The sequence below is a fragment of the Lathamus discolor genome, chromosome 1, assembly GCF_037157495.1.
Source record: "Lathamus discolor isolate bLatDis1 chromosome 1, bLatDis1.hap1, whole genome shotgun sequence".
In the NCBI taxonomy this organism is placed as follows: Eukaryota; Metazoa; Chordata; class Aves; order Psittaciformes; family Psittacidae; genus Lathamus; species Lathamus discolor.
Genome location: NC_088884.1, coordinates 46,850,895 through 46,870,481, shown reverse-complemented (window position 1 = coordinate 46,870,481; position 19,587 = coordinate 46,850,895). Strand labels below are relative to the sequence as shown.

The window sequence follows — 19,587 nt, the reverse complement described above, 5'->3', positions numbered from 1 at the left end:
AGTAATTGTTCAGGGAAAAAGATTATTAATCCTGCTAATGTGAACAAGATAAAGGCCTTTCCTCCAGGTCAATCACATGCAATTCATTTTTCACGTGATGTGGTGCCAAACTTCTGCTAAAATATACCACTGTTCATTGAGCATAACTGAAGTAAAAAGAGGAACTTCGGCAAGAACCAGAGTTTTCCCTATGGTGTTTCACAGCCTCACCTTCCACAGAGCCCTGGGTACACTGAGTTTATAATTAATATATTAAATAGTAATTTAATGAAGACTGGTGCCTAATTACTTATTGAAATATTTGCAAATGGTTTAAATGGGTACTTGCACACTAGTGATTTTGTGAGAACACTAAAAAATACTGAATAAAATCATTATGACTGAAATTTATGCAACACTGGTAAAAAAACCCAAACAATGACTACACTACAAAATAGCAGATTATTACAAAGACCTTTGGAGGGAATTTAGTGCATTTCTACTGGTTTGCAATAAAGAATGTTTTTTCTGTCGTTTTCTCTCATTTCATTTACCCTATCCAAACTGAATTCTGCAATGCAAAATGGTGTCTGGATATTTTTCTCTTCTTTCACACCCTAGCATATGGGATCTCTTAGATCCAGCAATATATACTCCTCCCTACATACTTGTTTGAAACACAACAGATAGGCACTGATATAATGTGTCATTATTTGGCTTTGGTTCAGCTATGAAACAGTGGGGACAGAAAGAAACACTGAGGTGAGAAAGGAGCCAATAACCAGCATAGACTGTTCTAACCTTCTGCTGCATATTTCCGCACAAGAAGAAAGTCCATGTGATTTTGTATTGCCCAGCTGCAGAGAACAAAACAGCTAAAGATGCATAGAACCAGGCAATCTAATACCAAGCAAGCTAGTACGGAGGATGGCTAGTCTGGGCTAGACAGAGAAGAGTGTAGGCGCATTTTAGTTAAGCCACATACTTCCCACAATCAAACTCTTTAGTACAGACAAGATATATGTGTGTGTGTGTGTGGGGGGGGGGGGGGGGGGTATAAAATAAACCAAAAAAAGGTAAGACAAATATTGCAGGGTATAAGTCTAGTTACAGACATCAATCTGGAACACTGAAATGCCCACTCACTGAACAAAGTATATCTTTCATGGGCATATACATTGTAAATTTATCACATACAATGCTCTCTAGAAAACAGATGTTCTTACATTTTTCACCACAAGAAGCTAAGGGCTCAAGTAACTTTTTTGACATTAGTCCCCAGTTCAGTATTTGAGCCAAGTGTGCAAATTAAAATGTCAACCCGTGGGTCTCCTGTCACATCTGAGCCTAAACACTTTCTCTGAGAATTGCTCCTTAGACCTATCTTTTATTTCTTTCCTAATAAACACAATATCAATTTGGAAAAAAACCCAAAACAAACAAACCCCAACAAAAAAGCAAACCAGGAAGAGCTGTGTGGCAACGCCAGAGGGTGATACAGTGCAAGCCTCTCTGAAATAAACTGGCCTTTTTCCCTGCCTTCCTCACTTCCTCCTTTTCTCCCTGGCCTCAGGAGCACCTGCCCAAACGAGACTGCCTTCCTGACAGACAGATGAAATAAAACTGCCCGTGTAGTTTTCAGTTTAGTAATTAAAACAAAAAAATATCAAGACACATCACAGGATTATTTGGGCCAAACAGAGTGAAACAAGAACGACTAAATTGAATTACAGCATATAAGACTCTGGCCTACTGACTGAATAATTCAAACCAGGATATTTTCCTTCTTTAATATACGAACAGATACTTCCTTCCTGTGTGAAGAAATAAATCCTTCAACTTTCTGCTTTTTATTATTTTAGAAAGAAGCCAGGGATCAGAGAACATCAACTAATGAGACTGTTCTTTTTTGTATATATATTCCAAATTAAAATATATATAAAAAAAAAAATCCTAAAATTTAAGCCAGATCTCTATGTTTACACAAACACATTTCCTGTCTACCAAATGATTCCTGGGACTCCTGCCTCAAACATTTTGCATGGACTTATAATAAGACAGTAATTCTGAAAAGCGTGTTAAAATTGCTGCTGAAAGGTAGAAGAAAAAAAAATAAAATTACTCCAAGTCATCAAGTCATTAGTAATAATTTCATACAAACCCCAACAAGTGGCAAAAAAGGTTGATACTCAGATGACTGAAGACTGATCAACTGTAAACTGTATTGTTTCAACTAACAACATATTTGGTTTCATAACTCTCTATGACCCATACAAACATGTGATCATAAACAGGATTTAATCCTGCCAGTAGCAGGGCTATCACATCAATCTCATTTGCAAAACTTCAGTGTAATATTGATAAATTGCTCTTGCAAAGATGGCCAGCTGAATAAGCACATTCAGAGACAAGGGTTCATGGAAAAACCCCCTCAGTCATATCCTCTTAGGTCTCAAATGGCCAAATTGCTATCAGTTTGCTTTGCTTTACCTGAAACCACTAAAAAAGAAGGGCAGCCAACAAATGGAAACAATGAAAGAAAGCTGCGCTCCAGACAAATACATAGGTAAGTCATCAACAGCTGCCTTACCATGCTTACTGAGTTTCGAACTTCCCCCGTATACCGTGTCTTTTGAGGCTATATAAGATAAAATTGGTTTAAAGATGCTTTTCCTTGCTTACTGAATGAAAATATTGATCCTGTAGACATTTATTTTTTTCCCTCAATTATTGATAAATTCAGTTTTGAATGTAATGCTACTCCTCAAATTCCTCTGGAGCCTGCTTGTATTTCTTATAATGGAAACTTCTGAGGCAGTTAAAATCTTCTGAAACTGAAAGAATATTAACTCTACAATTTGTGAAAATTACTAGAAATGATTTCTGGATTTTATGCATCACAGACCTTCTAAGTGTGAGGATTTTTTTCCAATTTAACTATATTTTGCTTTGTAATTTACTTTTGTATTCAGACTCGTAGTCTTTTTAGCACTATACTTATAAGACAAAAGAAGAGCTAGTAAGCCTGCTTCACCTCTGGTTTTGGGGGTGTGTTCTTTTTATCAGAATATCACAACACTGAAACTCAGCTATATTTTCAGATATATTATTCTCAGGCTATCCTGAAAATTAACAAAATGCATACTCAAATATTGTTGACATTATAATCTGTTACTAAAATACTAAAAAGCTAAAAATTTTAGAACAAAAGTAGCTATTTCCTTATTCTCACATGATTGTCCTTTAAGTGTAGAAATCTATGGGATTCAATGGTGGGTGTGACATTAACAGCAAGGCAACTACCAGAGCATCTCTAAGAGCAGGAAGCAATTAATCCATGACAAATACACTTAAATGAGCTATATATATAACAAATGCTTCTTTATTTCTGGACATCCAACATGTTAATTCTAGCTCTGGTAGTCCATTCACGGTCTATTATTTCCAACACCTACACAATTGCTTAATAATAATAATGTTTATTTTTTACATAATTTTTTTATGCTAATGATTGTGCTTACTTCAGAAAATGTGAAATCATCCACATTTATTTCTTCATAGTCATCCTCTACTTCATCGCTTTTAACAGCTGCAAGAGCACTGGCCAGTTTCTTTCGCAAAATAAAACCCTTCCAAAATGCCTAAACAAAAAATTTAAAGCATGTTATACATAGCCATAGATCAACCCCAAATCCAGATTCTCTATGTTATCCCATTAGGAAGATAAAACATCTTGGGCCTTGGTTTAATAGCTCAATGATCTGTTTTTTGAACTTTATGTGACATTTAAAACTACAAGACAAATTAAATGCCAGCATATGTCTAAAGCTTACAGTACTCAAGAGGCTCTCCACAAGTAAGCAGAAAGGAATCCTGCAACTCCCTCAACTACAAACCTGGGTCAACTAATTAATTATTTGACAATTCCTTCAGGGACTATTATAAACTGAAAGGAAAGGCTACATAAGAAAAAGCTGAGTGTCAACTTTCAAATTTCTGAGAGTAAAAATACACTTGTACTAAATGTCTTACAGTTTACAAGTAGCAATTCTTAAAGAAATTTCATGCAATTGACCTGGGTCAGTTACTCTTTCTTAACTGTCTAAGATCTTTACTTAAAAAAATATTACCAGTAGGCATAATTATATCTAAGAAAAAGGAGCACATTAGGAATTAACTGCTAGAAAAAGAGGAAGGGTGTGAGGAACACATGCCAAGCTTTAGAATCAGATCCAGGAAAACACTTCAGAGATCAAAACTACATAGATGAAATTAAGAAAATTAAATTCAGGACTGTAATTTTCCCCCAAATCAGTGTTTGACACTACTGAAGTTCAAGATGCCCTAAGCATTTAAAGCACCATGCAAAAAATTTTCACTTTGCTGAAAGATGTAGTGTAGTCCATATTTAATGGCTTTGCAATGAAGGCACTAAAATAGGAAGGTTAAATCTTATATCCTGTCTTAATGTTTAGCTTATTGATTTTTAGGAAACTATTGTCTAAGTGCATAGGATATTGAAAATGCTACTGGTTTTAGACACACAATTCCTGATTATTATAAAAGAAGATTAAATGTATTAGAATTGCTTTCTTACAATTTCATTGTTCCTATTTTCCTACAGATCTTCATAACCATCCTGATAAAATATCCTTATGTTACCGAGTGATGACATGAAAAATATATTTAATACAACAAATACGATCAGTTTCTACAAATGCAAAGGAGAAAAGGAATCCTGATAGTATATGCAGAAGGATAAACTGTAAGGCATCTGTTAACAAAGATCTATGAAAGCAACAGGTCAGTGCTCATTCACAATCAAAAAGAAAAATTATATATTAGTTTTTAAGAAAGAAGATGAAAACCGCCTTACAGAACAAATTCATGATATATCTTCCCATGGAATTCAGTTCTAGTAACTTTAAAAAAGGTTTTAATAGAATAAAGTAAAGGTTCATAGAGAGACAAAAGATAAAAAGTACAGAGTAACTTAAAAGGAGAATAAATGGACTACACTTTTATTTACAAATGAATGAATGTAAGAATGGATATAAAAAGATTAAAAAAAAAACATAAAATACACAGAAGATGAATAGTGAAAGACTATTTTCATACTAACTTGTGGAATTCTGAGGTCTGAAAAAAATGAAAGTAAGGACATTTTAATCACTATATGAATTTGTGAAACTCTTGACTTTAATATGTAACAGAAGTCAAATATATAACTAAGTTTAAAAGTTTATAAAGTTTATGGAGATCAATTAATACGCTAGCTAAGCATTATATTCCAGAAAAAAAATTTAGGTCAACTTCCCAGATAACTGACTCCTGTAATATGATTCTGTACTTGTCCTGTTTCTTAGTATGCACATTTACTAAACATTTTGCTACTGCCAATTTGTTGCATAGACACTAATGAATTACTTGGATTTTCAGTTTGAAAATGGAACTTAGAAACCTAAATCACTTTGGCACTGTTGACATTTTTATAGGAGATCTACAATATAGAATTATTTTAAGATAACTTGAAATCTGGAATCAATACAGGGTCTGCTTATAAATGCAGAAAGCCCCATGAACCCTGAAAACTCTGCAGGTAAGTAAACTGGCTAGCAAGCTAAACAGAGTCAAGGCATGGACTTCAATTCTTGCACATAGTAACACATTCTGTTTAACTGTTAGGTCAGTATCTACCATAGGTCAGCCTATGCCATGGTCTGTTCCCAATGTCACTATGGATGGGGCGATCCTGGGTTCTGAAGACGGTGAGAGAGGGAAAGTGATGGATTAGTAAAATAGAAGAGATGGGAAGAATAGTTAGTTGTATGGCTACCATAAATGATGTACCAGTTATGGAGCATCTGTCAGTTTAATAGCATAGACATACCCCAGTAAGAACATGGGCACAGTGTGTGTCTTCAGCATAATACAAGAATTAAATCAAGAAAAAATTAATTCAGGGAAATAGTGAAAAAGGGAAAACATTTTTATGCTTCTATTAAACTTTTTGTAGAGAAGGCTCTCTTTTAGAAACATTAAGCTGATGATAAAATAAATGTTTAATTATGAAACTATTCATCTTTCATTAATAAAATCTTAAAAACAGAAGATGACAAGTACACAAAACTAGTAAGGTTTTTTCTTATGAAATTTGCAAAGTAAAGAGAATACCATAACCCAACCTGGATTAGTGTGGCAGCTTCATGTTTCTGTCTCAAAGACTCTATAAACTGATGATTCTCTGGTTTTGTGCAGTTGGTTTTCCTCCTGGCATGGTACTGCCGCCAAAAAGACTGGATCACTGATGCTGCCACATGTAGCCTTACAGAGATATAAATATTATGAATGACATAGCCTCAACAGTACACTGGATTATCATAGCTGTCCAATTATAACCATAAAGCACAGTGCTATGCTTTGAGACAAATGGAAGGCACTGCTATTAGACTGCTGAGAAATTGCAATGCAGATGTGACATGTATGCTCAGAAACCCTGGAGGATATTCACATCACATAACTTTGGAAATCCAATTATCCAAGTTGACTAATTCCCACTAGGCTCTGTTCCCTGTATATTCACTGGAGAGGAAGAATCTCCTAAAATGAAGGGGTTTAACAATGACTGAATAAACTATTGGAGGGGTCCACTTATGTCCACTGTCCAAAAGGAAAAAAAAAAAGATAACTTAAAGAGAGATAAATGCTGAAAACTCCATGGGACAAATATCTCCAGTGGACTAAACAGGAAAAACAGAAAGTTTAATCTCATTTTTTTGCCTACTTATACCCTTCACTTTAACACTACTGACCACTGCTTATATGTGTACGTTTCCTAATTTGCTCAGTGATTAACAAGCAGTGATTACATGCTATTTATATTTGTTCTATTTACTACATACAAATATCTTACTATATTTATATTTGAATGATTGAGCTTTATAAACATATGTTCAATTAATTTGTAGTGATAGAGGAAAAGTTTAATGGCAGCTCTGCATTATGACTTGGAATCCTTTTCTCCATAAAATTCTCATTTCATTTGGACAGTGGGTTTAAGAAAAGAAATGTAAATTTCCTCCAGTCTTTACATCTTACTTTCCCTGTTGTCCTGGGTTCAGTAGTGTATCTATAGTACAAAGAGGTGCACTTTTCAGAAAACAAAAGCACACTTCAGGGGTTAAGCCAGAATTTTAAAATATGTTTATTAATTTTACCAACCCCAAACATGATTTATTTATAAGCTTTGCAGCTATAAAAAGCAGTAGCTGAGTTAAAAAAACAACCACTCAGTGGTTTGCATCCTGCATTGAAGGCTGCATGAAGACCACATAGCAGCCTTCCAAGATGTGAAAGGGGCCTACAAGGATGCCAGAGAGGGGCTCTTCATCAGGGACTGTAGCAATAGGATAAGGGGTAACGGGTTCAAATTTAAACAGGGGAAGTTCAGATTAGATATAAGGAAGAAGTTCTTTACTGTGAGGGCACAGTGGGGCACTGGAACAGGTTGCCCAAAGAAGTGGAAAATGCTCCATGCCTGGCAGTGTTCAAGCCCAGGTTGGACAGAGCCTTGGGCAACATGGTGAGGCGTCCTGGCCTATGGCAGGAGATTTGGAACTAGATGATCTTAAGGTCCTTTCCAACCCTAACCATTCTATGACTCTATGATGGAAAAGAACTGTTCAACAACTGACTAACAGAATGCATTTAAAATATTAACTAAAGACTCTAAATAAACTATTTCAAAAAGATTTTTCTGAAGCATACATATTCCACAATAGACTACTGTACTCTTACTCTTTTTATTATTGTACTCTTACTTTCAACGTCCTGAGAGGCAATGATGAATTCTATTGTCTTCCTAAATAACAAATGTTATGACGAATCATTACTGTCTTAAGTACCTATTAAGCACTACTGCCCATTTACCATAAGTCTAAGCAGCACAAAGAAGCATACCTTTCATGCTTGTTCTTCGTAGCATTCTCAAAACATGTTTTTCCAAAACGGAGTTCTTATGGAATCATAACTGAATTTTTGTACATTTAGAGCAAAAATTTCAGATTCTATTTCCCTGGCCATAAATCCAGTACCATACTAACCAGCAGCAAACACATTCCAAAGATACAATAAACCAGTCTATTTCATACAGGAGAATATTTGGGGGCACAGACCAAGCTGAACTGGTCTCTCACCCCTGCCTTTAAGAAGCAGGCTGAAGTATGTTGGAGGAGTACCAAGGGCAGGGCATGCTGTTAGTTCTTCAGTCATCACAACAGCAGGAGATTGGCCTAAGGTCAAGGGGGTAGGATGGCAGATCTAAGCAACTTTTCCCTCTTGCCTTCAAAACTATACTGACAGTAAACTCTACAAAAATGAATCTTGAATGTCTAATGAACAGCATCTCAAAAAAGCCTTACACTTTGTAAACTGACCCAACATTTCTACAAACCATCCAGCATTTTCATCTCTAATAATGTATATGTCATTGAATTGGTGTCATACATTTATCACAAAAAGGAAGAAAAAAAAGTAGGAGATCAAGTAGAAGTTTTCAAATTCTCTTGTTAGACAGTATTTAAAAATTATCTTAAGTACATATATATCTATATTCTAATATATCAACTGGCAGAATACCACAAAGGATTGTTGTTAATATGGAATTCTAATGTGCATCTCCTTAAAATAACTCTTCACTGTCTAATACTTGTAAAAATATTGTTTTCTTACTACAAGTTCTGTGCCTCTGTTTTAAAGAAATCCTCACTCCTATTGCCTATCCAGTTAATCTATTTGAAAGCAGTCTGACATCTCTCTTACCTTTCTGTATCATTCTCAAAATGCTGAAGATCTTTTCCCACATTACTTACTACTATCACTGACTGTTGCAACATGAGTTTGGCTGACATGTTATTGTTGCCTTTGCTCTCCCCACTGTAATTAATACAAGATTCAGTGCTTGTCTGCTTCACTTTCTGATGTACTTTATTTTCCTTTTGGTGCACAGGTATGGAGGAGTTAATGAATGTGGCCTGAGTATGACCAGTAGCAATCCATCTTTTGGAAGGATCCAACAAGACCTGTTTATTTTCTGTCGCACCCATGATAAAGAGGTTATTTTCCTGTAGGCAGCCAGTAGATGTTTGCTTTAGATGATTTTGCAGTGCTTCTGGTCCATCTCTGTCAGTAATGTTTAGTTCACCATACTCATGTGCATATCGATGTTTAATGCTAAGTTTCATCAACTGATTAAAATACCAGCACTGTCCCTGTGCAGAATTGACAGAAGAGGCAATTCTGAAAAAAACAAAAAAAAAGGACACGAATGTCTTTACATGTTTCAGAATGTAAGAATTATTTTTTTAAAATATATTCCTTCTATTGCTTTCTAAAATACATTGTATTTTAAAGTATCCTTATATGTTTCCATATCCTTATAGGGAACAATAATTACCGTGATTGAAAACCATTTTCAGTATTTATAAATCCTATTTTTTTTTCTTTTTTTTTTTTTGGCAGTTTTTTACAATACACTCATATATTAGTTTTTTTTTTTTTTAAGGTTTCAGTCTGTTTGAAACAGATACCAGGGCATGCATTTCACTATTAATTTGACATGTGGCTAGAGGCATATGAAGCTGAAAATTTCAGAGGATTTGAGATAATTTTGTTACACATGCTGTAATAGCCTTAATAATCCAATTTTATCTGGAAACTATGACAGCTAATATAAAAATAACAGTAATTCTACATTTTAAATTAGAACTACATCAAGAAGCCCCAAAGTTAGATTCAAACCAACAAACCACAATGATAGAATTAAAAAAAAAAAAAAAGAAAAAAAAGCTTCTTGCTATAGACATTTTTATCAGTGTAAGGGAAGGAACTAGACTGAAGCAGCATTGATCTAAAAAGTCTACCTCATTAATTTTTGTGCTACACCATCTAAATGACAAGAATGAATAAAAGTATATATGAATAAATTGTTACAGATTCATAAGGCTGTGTTTCTCCCTTGTATTAGGTAGAAGGTACCTTTGGAATCATGAAAATTTTTCCTTTGATAATAAAGATAGATGCAGAGATCTTAATCTGGCACTATTTTCAGAGGACCACAAAGTCAATTCTAGTCAGCAACCCAAGAGAAAAAATAGAAATAAGATCAGTTCTCAGGAATCTGAAAAAATCAGGTCCTAAGATTATAGTCTGAATAACAATTTGCTTTCCTATTCATCATTCTTGAAAGGTGAAGCTTTTATAAGGTTTTATTGTGAAAAGACTCCTAACCTATATAACTATTTCCTCTAGTGAAGTTCAACTAATAATTTTTCAGATTTTTAAGAACACATAGAATCAGATCTTACAAGACTAAAAAACATTCCACACCTTCCTCTCCCAGTGCAACTTCAGCGCTACTGGACAAAAAATGAATGGCTAAATTGGAAGCAAAATCCACACAGCCTAATTACACAACTCACTGTGCATTAGCTGTACATTTGATTACCTATTACACAATACTACTCCTATTCCTGTTAATTCCACAAATATGACAATTCTTAACAAATATTTAAACCAATGCACACATTCACTTAAGGATCTAATAAATTCTAGGTGTCTCCAGCTGCACAGTAAGAATAATAATTTCTTCAATATGAAATATGAAAAGCATTAGTTTAATGCTTTAAATTAGCTAAGGTATTTCAAAATATAAATTTGGTACACCATTACAAAATGTCTACAAAAAAATACTATGGTGAGAATGTAAAAAAAAAAAAAAGAATAAAATTAATTTCCACCTTTTCTTTGTTTGGTTTGTTTTCATTTGTTTATTTGAGGATTAAAATACTGCCTGAAAAAAACCAGAATGTATTATATATTGAGCTAAATAAACTTCTGTATGAAAAACATGTCCTGAGTATACTTGTTTATTCTCAAGAAAACAGGAAAAAAAAAAAAAAAAGAAAAACAAAATACCATAATAGTGAACAGAAAAGGATACTTGCACATCCTCTCCTTTGACAGATGCAGGGCCATCCCAAGCAGCTGTTTCACCCTTCCAGTGGCTATGAATGTGGGAAGCAGAAATGGAAGGGAAGGCTGAAGGCAATTGAAAATTCGGGCAGGGAGGAGTACCTGTATGGTCACCGGGGATCCTGTGTTATTTTTTTTCACAAAGGTTGCTTTTGAGCAGCTTTTCCAAGCAGCAGTTGCAAAATAGTCTTGTCGCTGTGGGCATGCAACCTGTTTCCCAGCTGACATGTTCCCTGGCAATCCACAACTGTACTCTGATTTCACAGGAATTTTAGGCTGCTCCCCATATACCAGTGCCTTTCTTTTAAGGCAGTCAGATCAGCCTCAGTACCAAGAAACTACAAAGGAAGCTGTGGTGACACCTCAGAGAACTATAAGCAATGAAGGGGCTTGGTAACTGTATATAGGATTCCCTTGCAAAAGTGAAGTTCCAAAAAACACAGACGACAAATCTTAAGATAGGAGGCAAGTGCTAGGTAGCAGTCAGCTTGGTGGTTCCCTTAGGTGAACAGGGATTTCAAACAGCTCTGGATTAAAAAAGAACTCTTCAATAGGCTTGGGGTAGAGCTATCTTATCAATGCACTGTAGCTTTCTCAGTGTCTCAGAAGGACTGCATTCTTGATACGAGAGACATGTTTCTGAAGACTGTTTATTCAAACCACAGATAGGAAGCTGCTATAATGGAAAATATGCACAACTGATTTACTTCTTTAACAGAAAAAAACAAACCCTCATGTAAGGAAAGAGAGAAGACAAAGGAAAAAATACTACAGTATTGAGACTTTTGATACCACACTATTTCCTTTTCAGTTAATGCTAATTGGTTGTTTGCCTTTCAGACCTCTTTTGGCATAGTAGGTCAAGGGGTCTGGTCACAATAACTCTTCTGGAATTGCTTGTTGGTTAAGCTACAACCAAGGTCTTAAGCATAAACTGGCACCTTGACAAAACAAGAAATGATATTATCCTGATAGAAGTGTCAGTATCCATACAGTCTTGCTATAGTAAAATTTTTAGGTCTTGCAGCTTTGATCAGCACATTCCCTCATGTTCAGTGGTTGAAATTTCAGCACAGACACAAAAGATGCACTGCTTTTGCAGTGGGGGAAAGGGTTAATAAGTCAGAAGACAAAGGGATGTCTCTTTCATAGCAATGTACAAACGTGCTACAATAGTGGCCTGATAATACCTAAAGATCAAGACATTACTTTTGCAAACAAATGCTAAGAGCAGAAAGCTACCTGCAGCTTTCTTACCAAAAAGACACCTCTCAACTTCTGCTAGGATTTTGCAAGGACTTTAAGTAAAGATAAACGCATTAGAATCAGATTTTAATCTGTTTGGAAATTCAAGGCAGGCATTTATTAATGACTGCTACAACTTCAATCCTAACATCAATCCACCAAGAGTGTCCATCACTGTCAGCTTGATTAATACAGACCAAACCCTGCTCAGCTTCAGATGTAGTATTTGGGGAAAAGTAAAGGTGGGAAGGAGCAAACCCCCCTGAAACCATCTAGAAAGTGTAAGGAGCCATGCACAGGCTGACTTAACAGATATGGAAATGGACAAGTAATTCCTCCTTAAAGGCCTTCCAGTGGAGTTTAAGACAGCCAAAATTTTGCCAGTTACAAAGTTTTAACGTAACTGCGGAAGCTTGCTTACAGAGCTGACGCATTTTGTATAGAATTTCTTACTTGCTGTCAGCTTATTCCAAGAGATTCGTTTTGTCCGACTAAGACAGTGAGATTTATATGGAAAAGTAGCAGAACAAACCTCTTAGAGGCAAAATGGCTAGAGGACAAACAAGCCTGTTCTAGTCAGCAATGGCAGTATTTTCCTGGGTACTGCAGCTAAATCATAAATAATATTCTACTCCTTTGTGCGCTAGTTTGTGTACCTATTAAAATTTTGCTTCATGTCATGTTTTTCCTTTTGCAGCTCTTCTGTGATTTCCATAATTCCTTAATAAATAGTACGCTCCAATTTTAACTGAGCTTTTGCTCGTAATAGTGTGGTAAAATCTAACTTGTCTTTGGCAAAACTTCTATAAGCATCATCACTGATGTTCACTTGTGGGTTACAAAAGTCCCTTGCAAACACATAAAAGAGGACACTGTTTACAGACTCTATCCCTAAAATACCGTTTATGAAATTCCTGTCATTTTCACTGTATTATACATACAGTACTTATAAACTTTAAGTTCCACTAGCCAGACATCTGCATATTTGATGACTGAAAGCAAATTACTGCAGCTAAGGTATCGTATAATTTTTTTATACAATGACCCACTACTAGACATCTAAAGATTATATGACAGAAAGCATTTATTAGAATAGAGAAGTTTAATTTTACAATATGTTTCATTCTTAAGCATGGCCAGAACAGTGAAGTTTCAGGCAGAAACAGCACAGATGATTTAACTGGCCAGCAGTGGTTTATGAAACATGGATTAGGGAAGCAAGCAGTGATTACTTTTGGCAGCTTACATATTTGAGGTCACACCTACAGGGGCTCATAACTTAGCAAGATGTGAAACAGAGAAGTTTGCTCTATTGTTGGCCTGCTCTTTAGCAACGTCACATTAATTCAGTTGAAGTATTGCAGTATGTACATATAATAGCTATGCTGTGAAGGCTTATATACAAACAAGTTGTTTAGAGTTCCTTTTATGAACTGCAGTTTTCAACGGTTTTCAAATCATCCACAAATCATACTTTTAATCAAAATAAAACACATTGGGCTTTAACACATAATAAATTAACTTTAAGACAAGATTTGATATAAGATGCTTCAACAATGCCACAGTTACGAATTTAAATGATTGTGAATGAATTCTCAAAACCTTAAACCCCCCCCCCAACTCTCCCTCACTCCACTGCCTCCCCCCAAACCATACATTCAGGAAAGAAGACACATTTACATGATTCTTTCTTCTGACTATTGTTCTTCTCAAACTTCTGAAAGCTCTTTCAAGCAAAACTTACACTGAATCAGAAAAATTCTCAGCTGAAGGAACCTCAGGAGGTCTCAAATCTAACCTCCTGCTTCTCTGAGATCAGACCAGGTTGCTCAGAGCTTTATCCAAGGGGCAATGCACCAAACTTGTTCCAATTTATCAATGTCTTTTATGTACTGGTGACCCAAAATATGGAGCACAGTATTCCAGCTGCAAGCTAATAAGGGCTGAAGAAAAAGAAATAACTTTCCTCAACCTACTGGCTATGCTTCTGAAGATACAACCCTGGATGTTCTTAACTTTCCTTGGTGGCAGGGCACATTGCTGATTCACATTCAGTTTCTTATCTACCCAGATCCAAACATCCTTTTCAGCAGAGACATTTCTCAGTCAGTCCCAGCCTGTACTGTTCCAAAGAGTCACTCCTTTCAAGGTAAAGAACTTTGCATTTGTCCATGTGGAATTCACAAGGCTCCCGCTGGCCTACCTCTCCAGCTTGCCTAGGTTCTTCTGAACAATAGCCCTGCCCTCAGGCATGTAAACTGTTTCTTCCAAATTGCTGTCATCTGCAAGCACATTTAAGTGTGCACTGTGTCTCCTGCTCCAAGTCTTTGATAAAGATGTCAGACAGACGTGTCAGCTTCCATAAAGCAGCATGAACCATACCATTAACTATTAATAGTTAATGGATGGTCTGAGCCTGACTATTCAACAAATTTCTTACCTTTGTAGCTGTCCGTTCATGCATACCATGGTTAAATAAACCATTAAATTTTGTGAATATCATCATTCCCTCCCCTTTTTATGATCTTGCAGACATGTATGCAAAAGTTAGGTCCTTGGATTTTACTACAGCACTCTCACTAGACACATCCTAATTACAGACTGAAACTTTTTCCTCAAATAATACTGATGAAACAGGTCCTAAATATCAGACATAAGAAAGTTTTCTCTACCACAAAGGAGGATGAGTACAAACATGAGAAGTTTGAGCTACTTAGATATTGTAAAGAGGTGAAAAGATAGTAGGTATAAATGATAAATTACCGCTTGCAATGTCTAAGCTGAAGTCACCAGACAACTGATCATGGTAATAATGGTAAAGGCAGTAAATGTGACAAAAATCAAAGACGCAGAAATAGAGACATCTGGTTTGTTACTTTAAGAGAAAAGAGGTCAAACCTTTTTCAGTCATTTAGAACGTCAATAATACAGACACGGGAAACAAATGCAGGAAAAAGCGGACCATATATCCCACCAATAGCCAAACTAGGTTTGATGAAGCTAAAATCATGTTAATATGATTATACCACTTTCAGGATTTAAATGACTACTCCTGCGTACCACTGTACTACGTTGCATGTATGAATTCATTCAACTGCTACTAACTGAAGGTTTTGAACTACCTGTTTTCTCAAACTTAAACAAACAAAAGTCAAGGCCTAAATATTTTAATACCTGTCTGAAATACTCTTTGCACTGGAGCTGATGATTCTAATCTCTTTCTTAACATAACATTTCCAGGCAAAAAAGCTAAGTAAAATTCGTAAGACACCAAGAACTACACTAACAATACATGAAAACATATTTTTGAATGTAATTTATATTCACATACATACCTCAGTTCAGCAGCCTTTTTTTTCAGTAGAACATTTTCTTCAATTTGAAGTTGACAAAGTTCCATAAAAGTACTTGATTTTGATGTTTTGATCCTTTCGGTTGTAGGTAAAGTATTATAGTTTAAGACTTCACCATCAAGAAACTGTAAACTAGGAAGGACCTTACAAAAGGAAAGCCTTAGAAAATAAAAAGTTATAATCATTTGTACAAAAAGCATCTATTGCTAAAACTCCCATTTTATTGATATAATCATAACGAAACAGAACAAATTAATAGTTCTCTAAGTACATAGATATGTCATTACTTCATATATTAATTTATTAACTAAAAACGTTATTCTTAATAAATCACAAAACTTAACAAGACTTCTTAATACTTTGTTGATATAAAGAGCACTGCTAAAATACTGACTCCAGAGAGGTCAGTGGCAACATTCTCAATTCACTAGAGCTAGCATTTTACCTACTTCAACAGTAAGAGGAAAATTTGACACGCTTGTGCAAAGGCACCTGTAACACATTTGATTAGTAGCTAACACAGCAAGCAAAGCCATAGGGTTAAGATACAGCACTGATTTTGTTGACCATTGAACGGTTTAGATATAAAAACTTCACAGAATACTAAATATTTTCAGTCTTATTCCCTTTACCATTTGCATATAAAGCAATATTATAAAAATTGCATATAATGACATAAATATGATATAAATTGTATATAAAGGATATAAATATGATATAATTGCATATAAAGCATTTGCATAAAGCAATATGATATTCAGTATGATTGACAGGAAAAAAAATTTCCAGTTCTGAAATACTGAATTTGGGTCAGTGAATGGGATGTCAGGGATGACAGTAAAGATGACATTTCCTTGCTATGAAAAGGACAGCTGGGGCCACTGATGTAAGAAAAAAAATATGTATGAGATACTTGTCTATCAATTAAAAAAAAAAAAAAATCAATGCCCAGTCTTTTAGGTTATTGTGAAATATTAGCTAGTCTATTTCTTATACCAGACCAAATTTGTCAACAGTTTCAAGATTTCAAAACTGTTTAAACAAATCCATCAACACTTGATATTTTGACTAACAGTACTTAGTAACACTTGAAAGAGTACTTATTGTAGGCTTTAAGTCCCCTTACTATCAAAAATTTCCAAAATTTTAGAACTATCTGATTATTTGCTGTGAAGGTCAAGGACTATTACTCAGCTTAGACAACATACACTAAGTTTAAAATCAGTTTCTGTGACTGAGTTTGAATATTCCAAAATGTTGATCAATAGAATATTAGTTTTTTGAAAATATCAAACTTTCCTTCTCTACTGTCAATTAATGTAAGACTAATACTGTCTGAAATACATTTGTAATAAAACAATGGGTTTAGATAAGACTGTCCCTGAACACATAGAAACTGCCAAAGCTGATGTTGAATAGTGATACATACAAAAGTGCCATATCAAAGTTGATTGATGCTGGAAGTATTGTGTCTTAGAGCTATGGGATCTCAACACTAGTTTTTCCAGCTGGGTTTCTCCTGGTGAAGGGCTGAGTCAATATTTCATTTAGTGAAAACTTCCTGGTGAATATTCTGTCACTTAAGAGTCTCGATTAATCATTACAGCATTGAAACACATTCCCCGAGGAGTGCTCAGACTGATCCCAGGGTTTAATTTCTAAAAAGCAGTTTCTTACTACTTCACTTTTGTTGGTGTTATCGCTGGCTGGACATGAAAGTACAAAACCAATTGGGAAATTTTACAATTAATTCCTTTGTTGGTATCAAGGGTTATGTAAAGTTCACTAGAACTTATAGCCTGAAGTTACGGTCAATGCTGTATTCAACAAATCCATGTTTTATAGTATCCCATACTTTAAATCCTTTAGACAAATGAATCTCTTGTCTAATCATAAAAGCTCTACTGGGTCGAGCAATCTAAAGTGTCAGTTCTTACAGTTAAATTGGAATTCTGAAAACTTTTCCCCTCAAGGTTACTAGTGAAATAACAGCTAGTTCTTTAAAATAGTGGGAATTAATGCACATAAGAATTTAAAATATTGTCACAGTCACAGAATTTTATTCACAAAATTACCTTCAGGCACCATGGGAGTGCAAAGAAGTCTGTTCATTAAAAAAGAAACCAATCAACAAGAATGTATTTGTACAGCTATCTTTTAAATGACTTATTTCCAACTAAACCAATTTGTGCAGAAATTTGTGCAGAAATTTGTGCAGAAATTTGTGCAGAAATTTGTGCAGAAATCTGATAATGTAAGATATAAATCTAAGAGTAGTTTTATTTTTGTTTGCTTTTTTTTCCTCTTACAAGACATGTGCCAAAAAACACATACCCCAAAATTTGCTGTTGTTAAAATATACAATCTAATATAGCAAATTTGATTACAATTTATCTAAACACATTCTTGTGTAACATTTCGGTGTAAAGCCTCACCTTTAACTGATTTGCAATCATACAAAGAATAACTTAGGTCATTCTTAAAAAAACTGCTAAGTTAAAAAAAAATAAATAAAAATCACATTTTTCTAATAATAAATCTCAGTCACCTGTCTTAATTACATCCAAAATGGAAGTCTAACTGTTGTGTCTCATTACATGTCCTCATATTGTCAACACTTTCCTAGGTAAATACTAGATTTCCTTAACTGAAAGAATTGATAATGATCTGAATTCTTAATGATTAAATGTTTCTTTGCACATTAAAGGGAATTATAGTACAAGTTCATAAAAAGACATTACCATTTCAATACATGTATTCTGGAAAATCACCTAAAAATATCTAAAATTATATTTCCAGCTTGTCGTTCTGCTCTTTAAGGCTTGTAGACTAGAAAGGGCTAATTCTAAGGAAAATGAAAGAATACTTCATATTAAAATAACAGCACTACTGTGCTTTTGCTGAGCAAATTCTCTCAGACAGCTTTAAGTCTTGATGACACTGGGCCATGTATGGGGTTTCAGACCACAGAATTTTCAAGAAACAAGGAGACCTCTACTAAAATAAACAAAACAGAATGAAACAAAAAACAACCCAACAACAACCCCCCCCCCAAAAAAAAAAATCAAAAAGAACTATCCATGTACAATTTTATTAATATGGCTTACAAATACAATGCTATCACAACTGTTTATTTCAGGGATTTTGGTGACTGCATCTCATTTCATATGCCAAGTTTCCTTTCTACCCTATCCAGTTTTTATATATTCACATAGAGTATCATAGAATTAACTGGGTTGGAAAAAATCTTTAAGATCACCAAGTCCAACTGTGTATGTGTATATATTTGTATATATAGCTGGTCTCTAGGATCAGCCTTTTTTTTTTTTTTTTCCAGATTAATCTTTAGGTATTACACATTACTGGAAGGTAACTAACAGCATTATTTTTACACCTGTGTCCCATAATCATATGAACTATTAATTTTTGGTGTAAAGATGAATTCTCAGAAAAATAAAAAAAAATCTAAGCTTCAACTACTAAGGAAAACACACCAATCATTCTGACCTTTCTTCTTCTAAATTTTTTTTCCTTTAAAGATGTTAAGCCAAAGTGTCCTTGATACATTTATTATTGACACCATCCCTTCTCCAGCTATGTGTACCTTGAACCTATCGAAGCAGCAAGACTGTTAAGCAATGAATGGATGAAGTTATGGAAGGGAATAAATGAAAAAAAAAAAAAAAAAAAAGAAAGACAGCAAAGCAGAAATACTCCATGAAGTTTTGGTTATAAGAAGGGCAAGTAAGCAGTATAAGACCATTGATAATCAAGATAAAATAAAGTTTTTAAAAAGTGCAGATAAAAGAGAAGAAGAAAAAGATTGAGTAGATAGTCATGTCTTTGTGCAGAAGTTTTAATGAAATGTAAAACAGGGTAATAAAGTCAGACAAAACACCAGCCAGATAGTTACCAAAGGTGGTAAACTTGTCAGTAAAGGGGAACAATTCTTGCCTAGAAGGAAGATATTGCGATCAAT

At 34.7% G+C, this 19,587-nt stretch overlaps 1 protein-coding gene across 1 annotated transcript in view; it reads right to left on the bottom strand.

Moving 5' to 3' along the window:
- The window catches only part of LRRIQ1 (leucine rich repeats and IQ motif containing 1), a 116,687-nt gene that overhangs the window by 69,876 nt on the left and 27,224 nt on the right, over window positions 1-19,587 (bottom strand). Inside the window, exons 15-18 of the mRNA XM_065669733.1 lie at window positions 15,591-15,767; window positions 8,800-9,276; window positions 6,165-6,303; window positions 3,501-3,620 (exon numbers count right to left, since the gene is read on the bottom strand). Of these exons, the coding sequence (XP_065525805.1) occupies window positions 3,501-3,620; window positions 6,165-6,303; window positions 8,800-9,276; window positions 15,591-15,767 (913 nt within the window). The remainder of the gene's footprint in view (window positions 1-3,500; window positions 3,621-6,164; window positions 6,304-8,799; window positions 9,277-15,590; window positions 15,768-19,587) is intronic.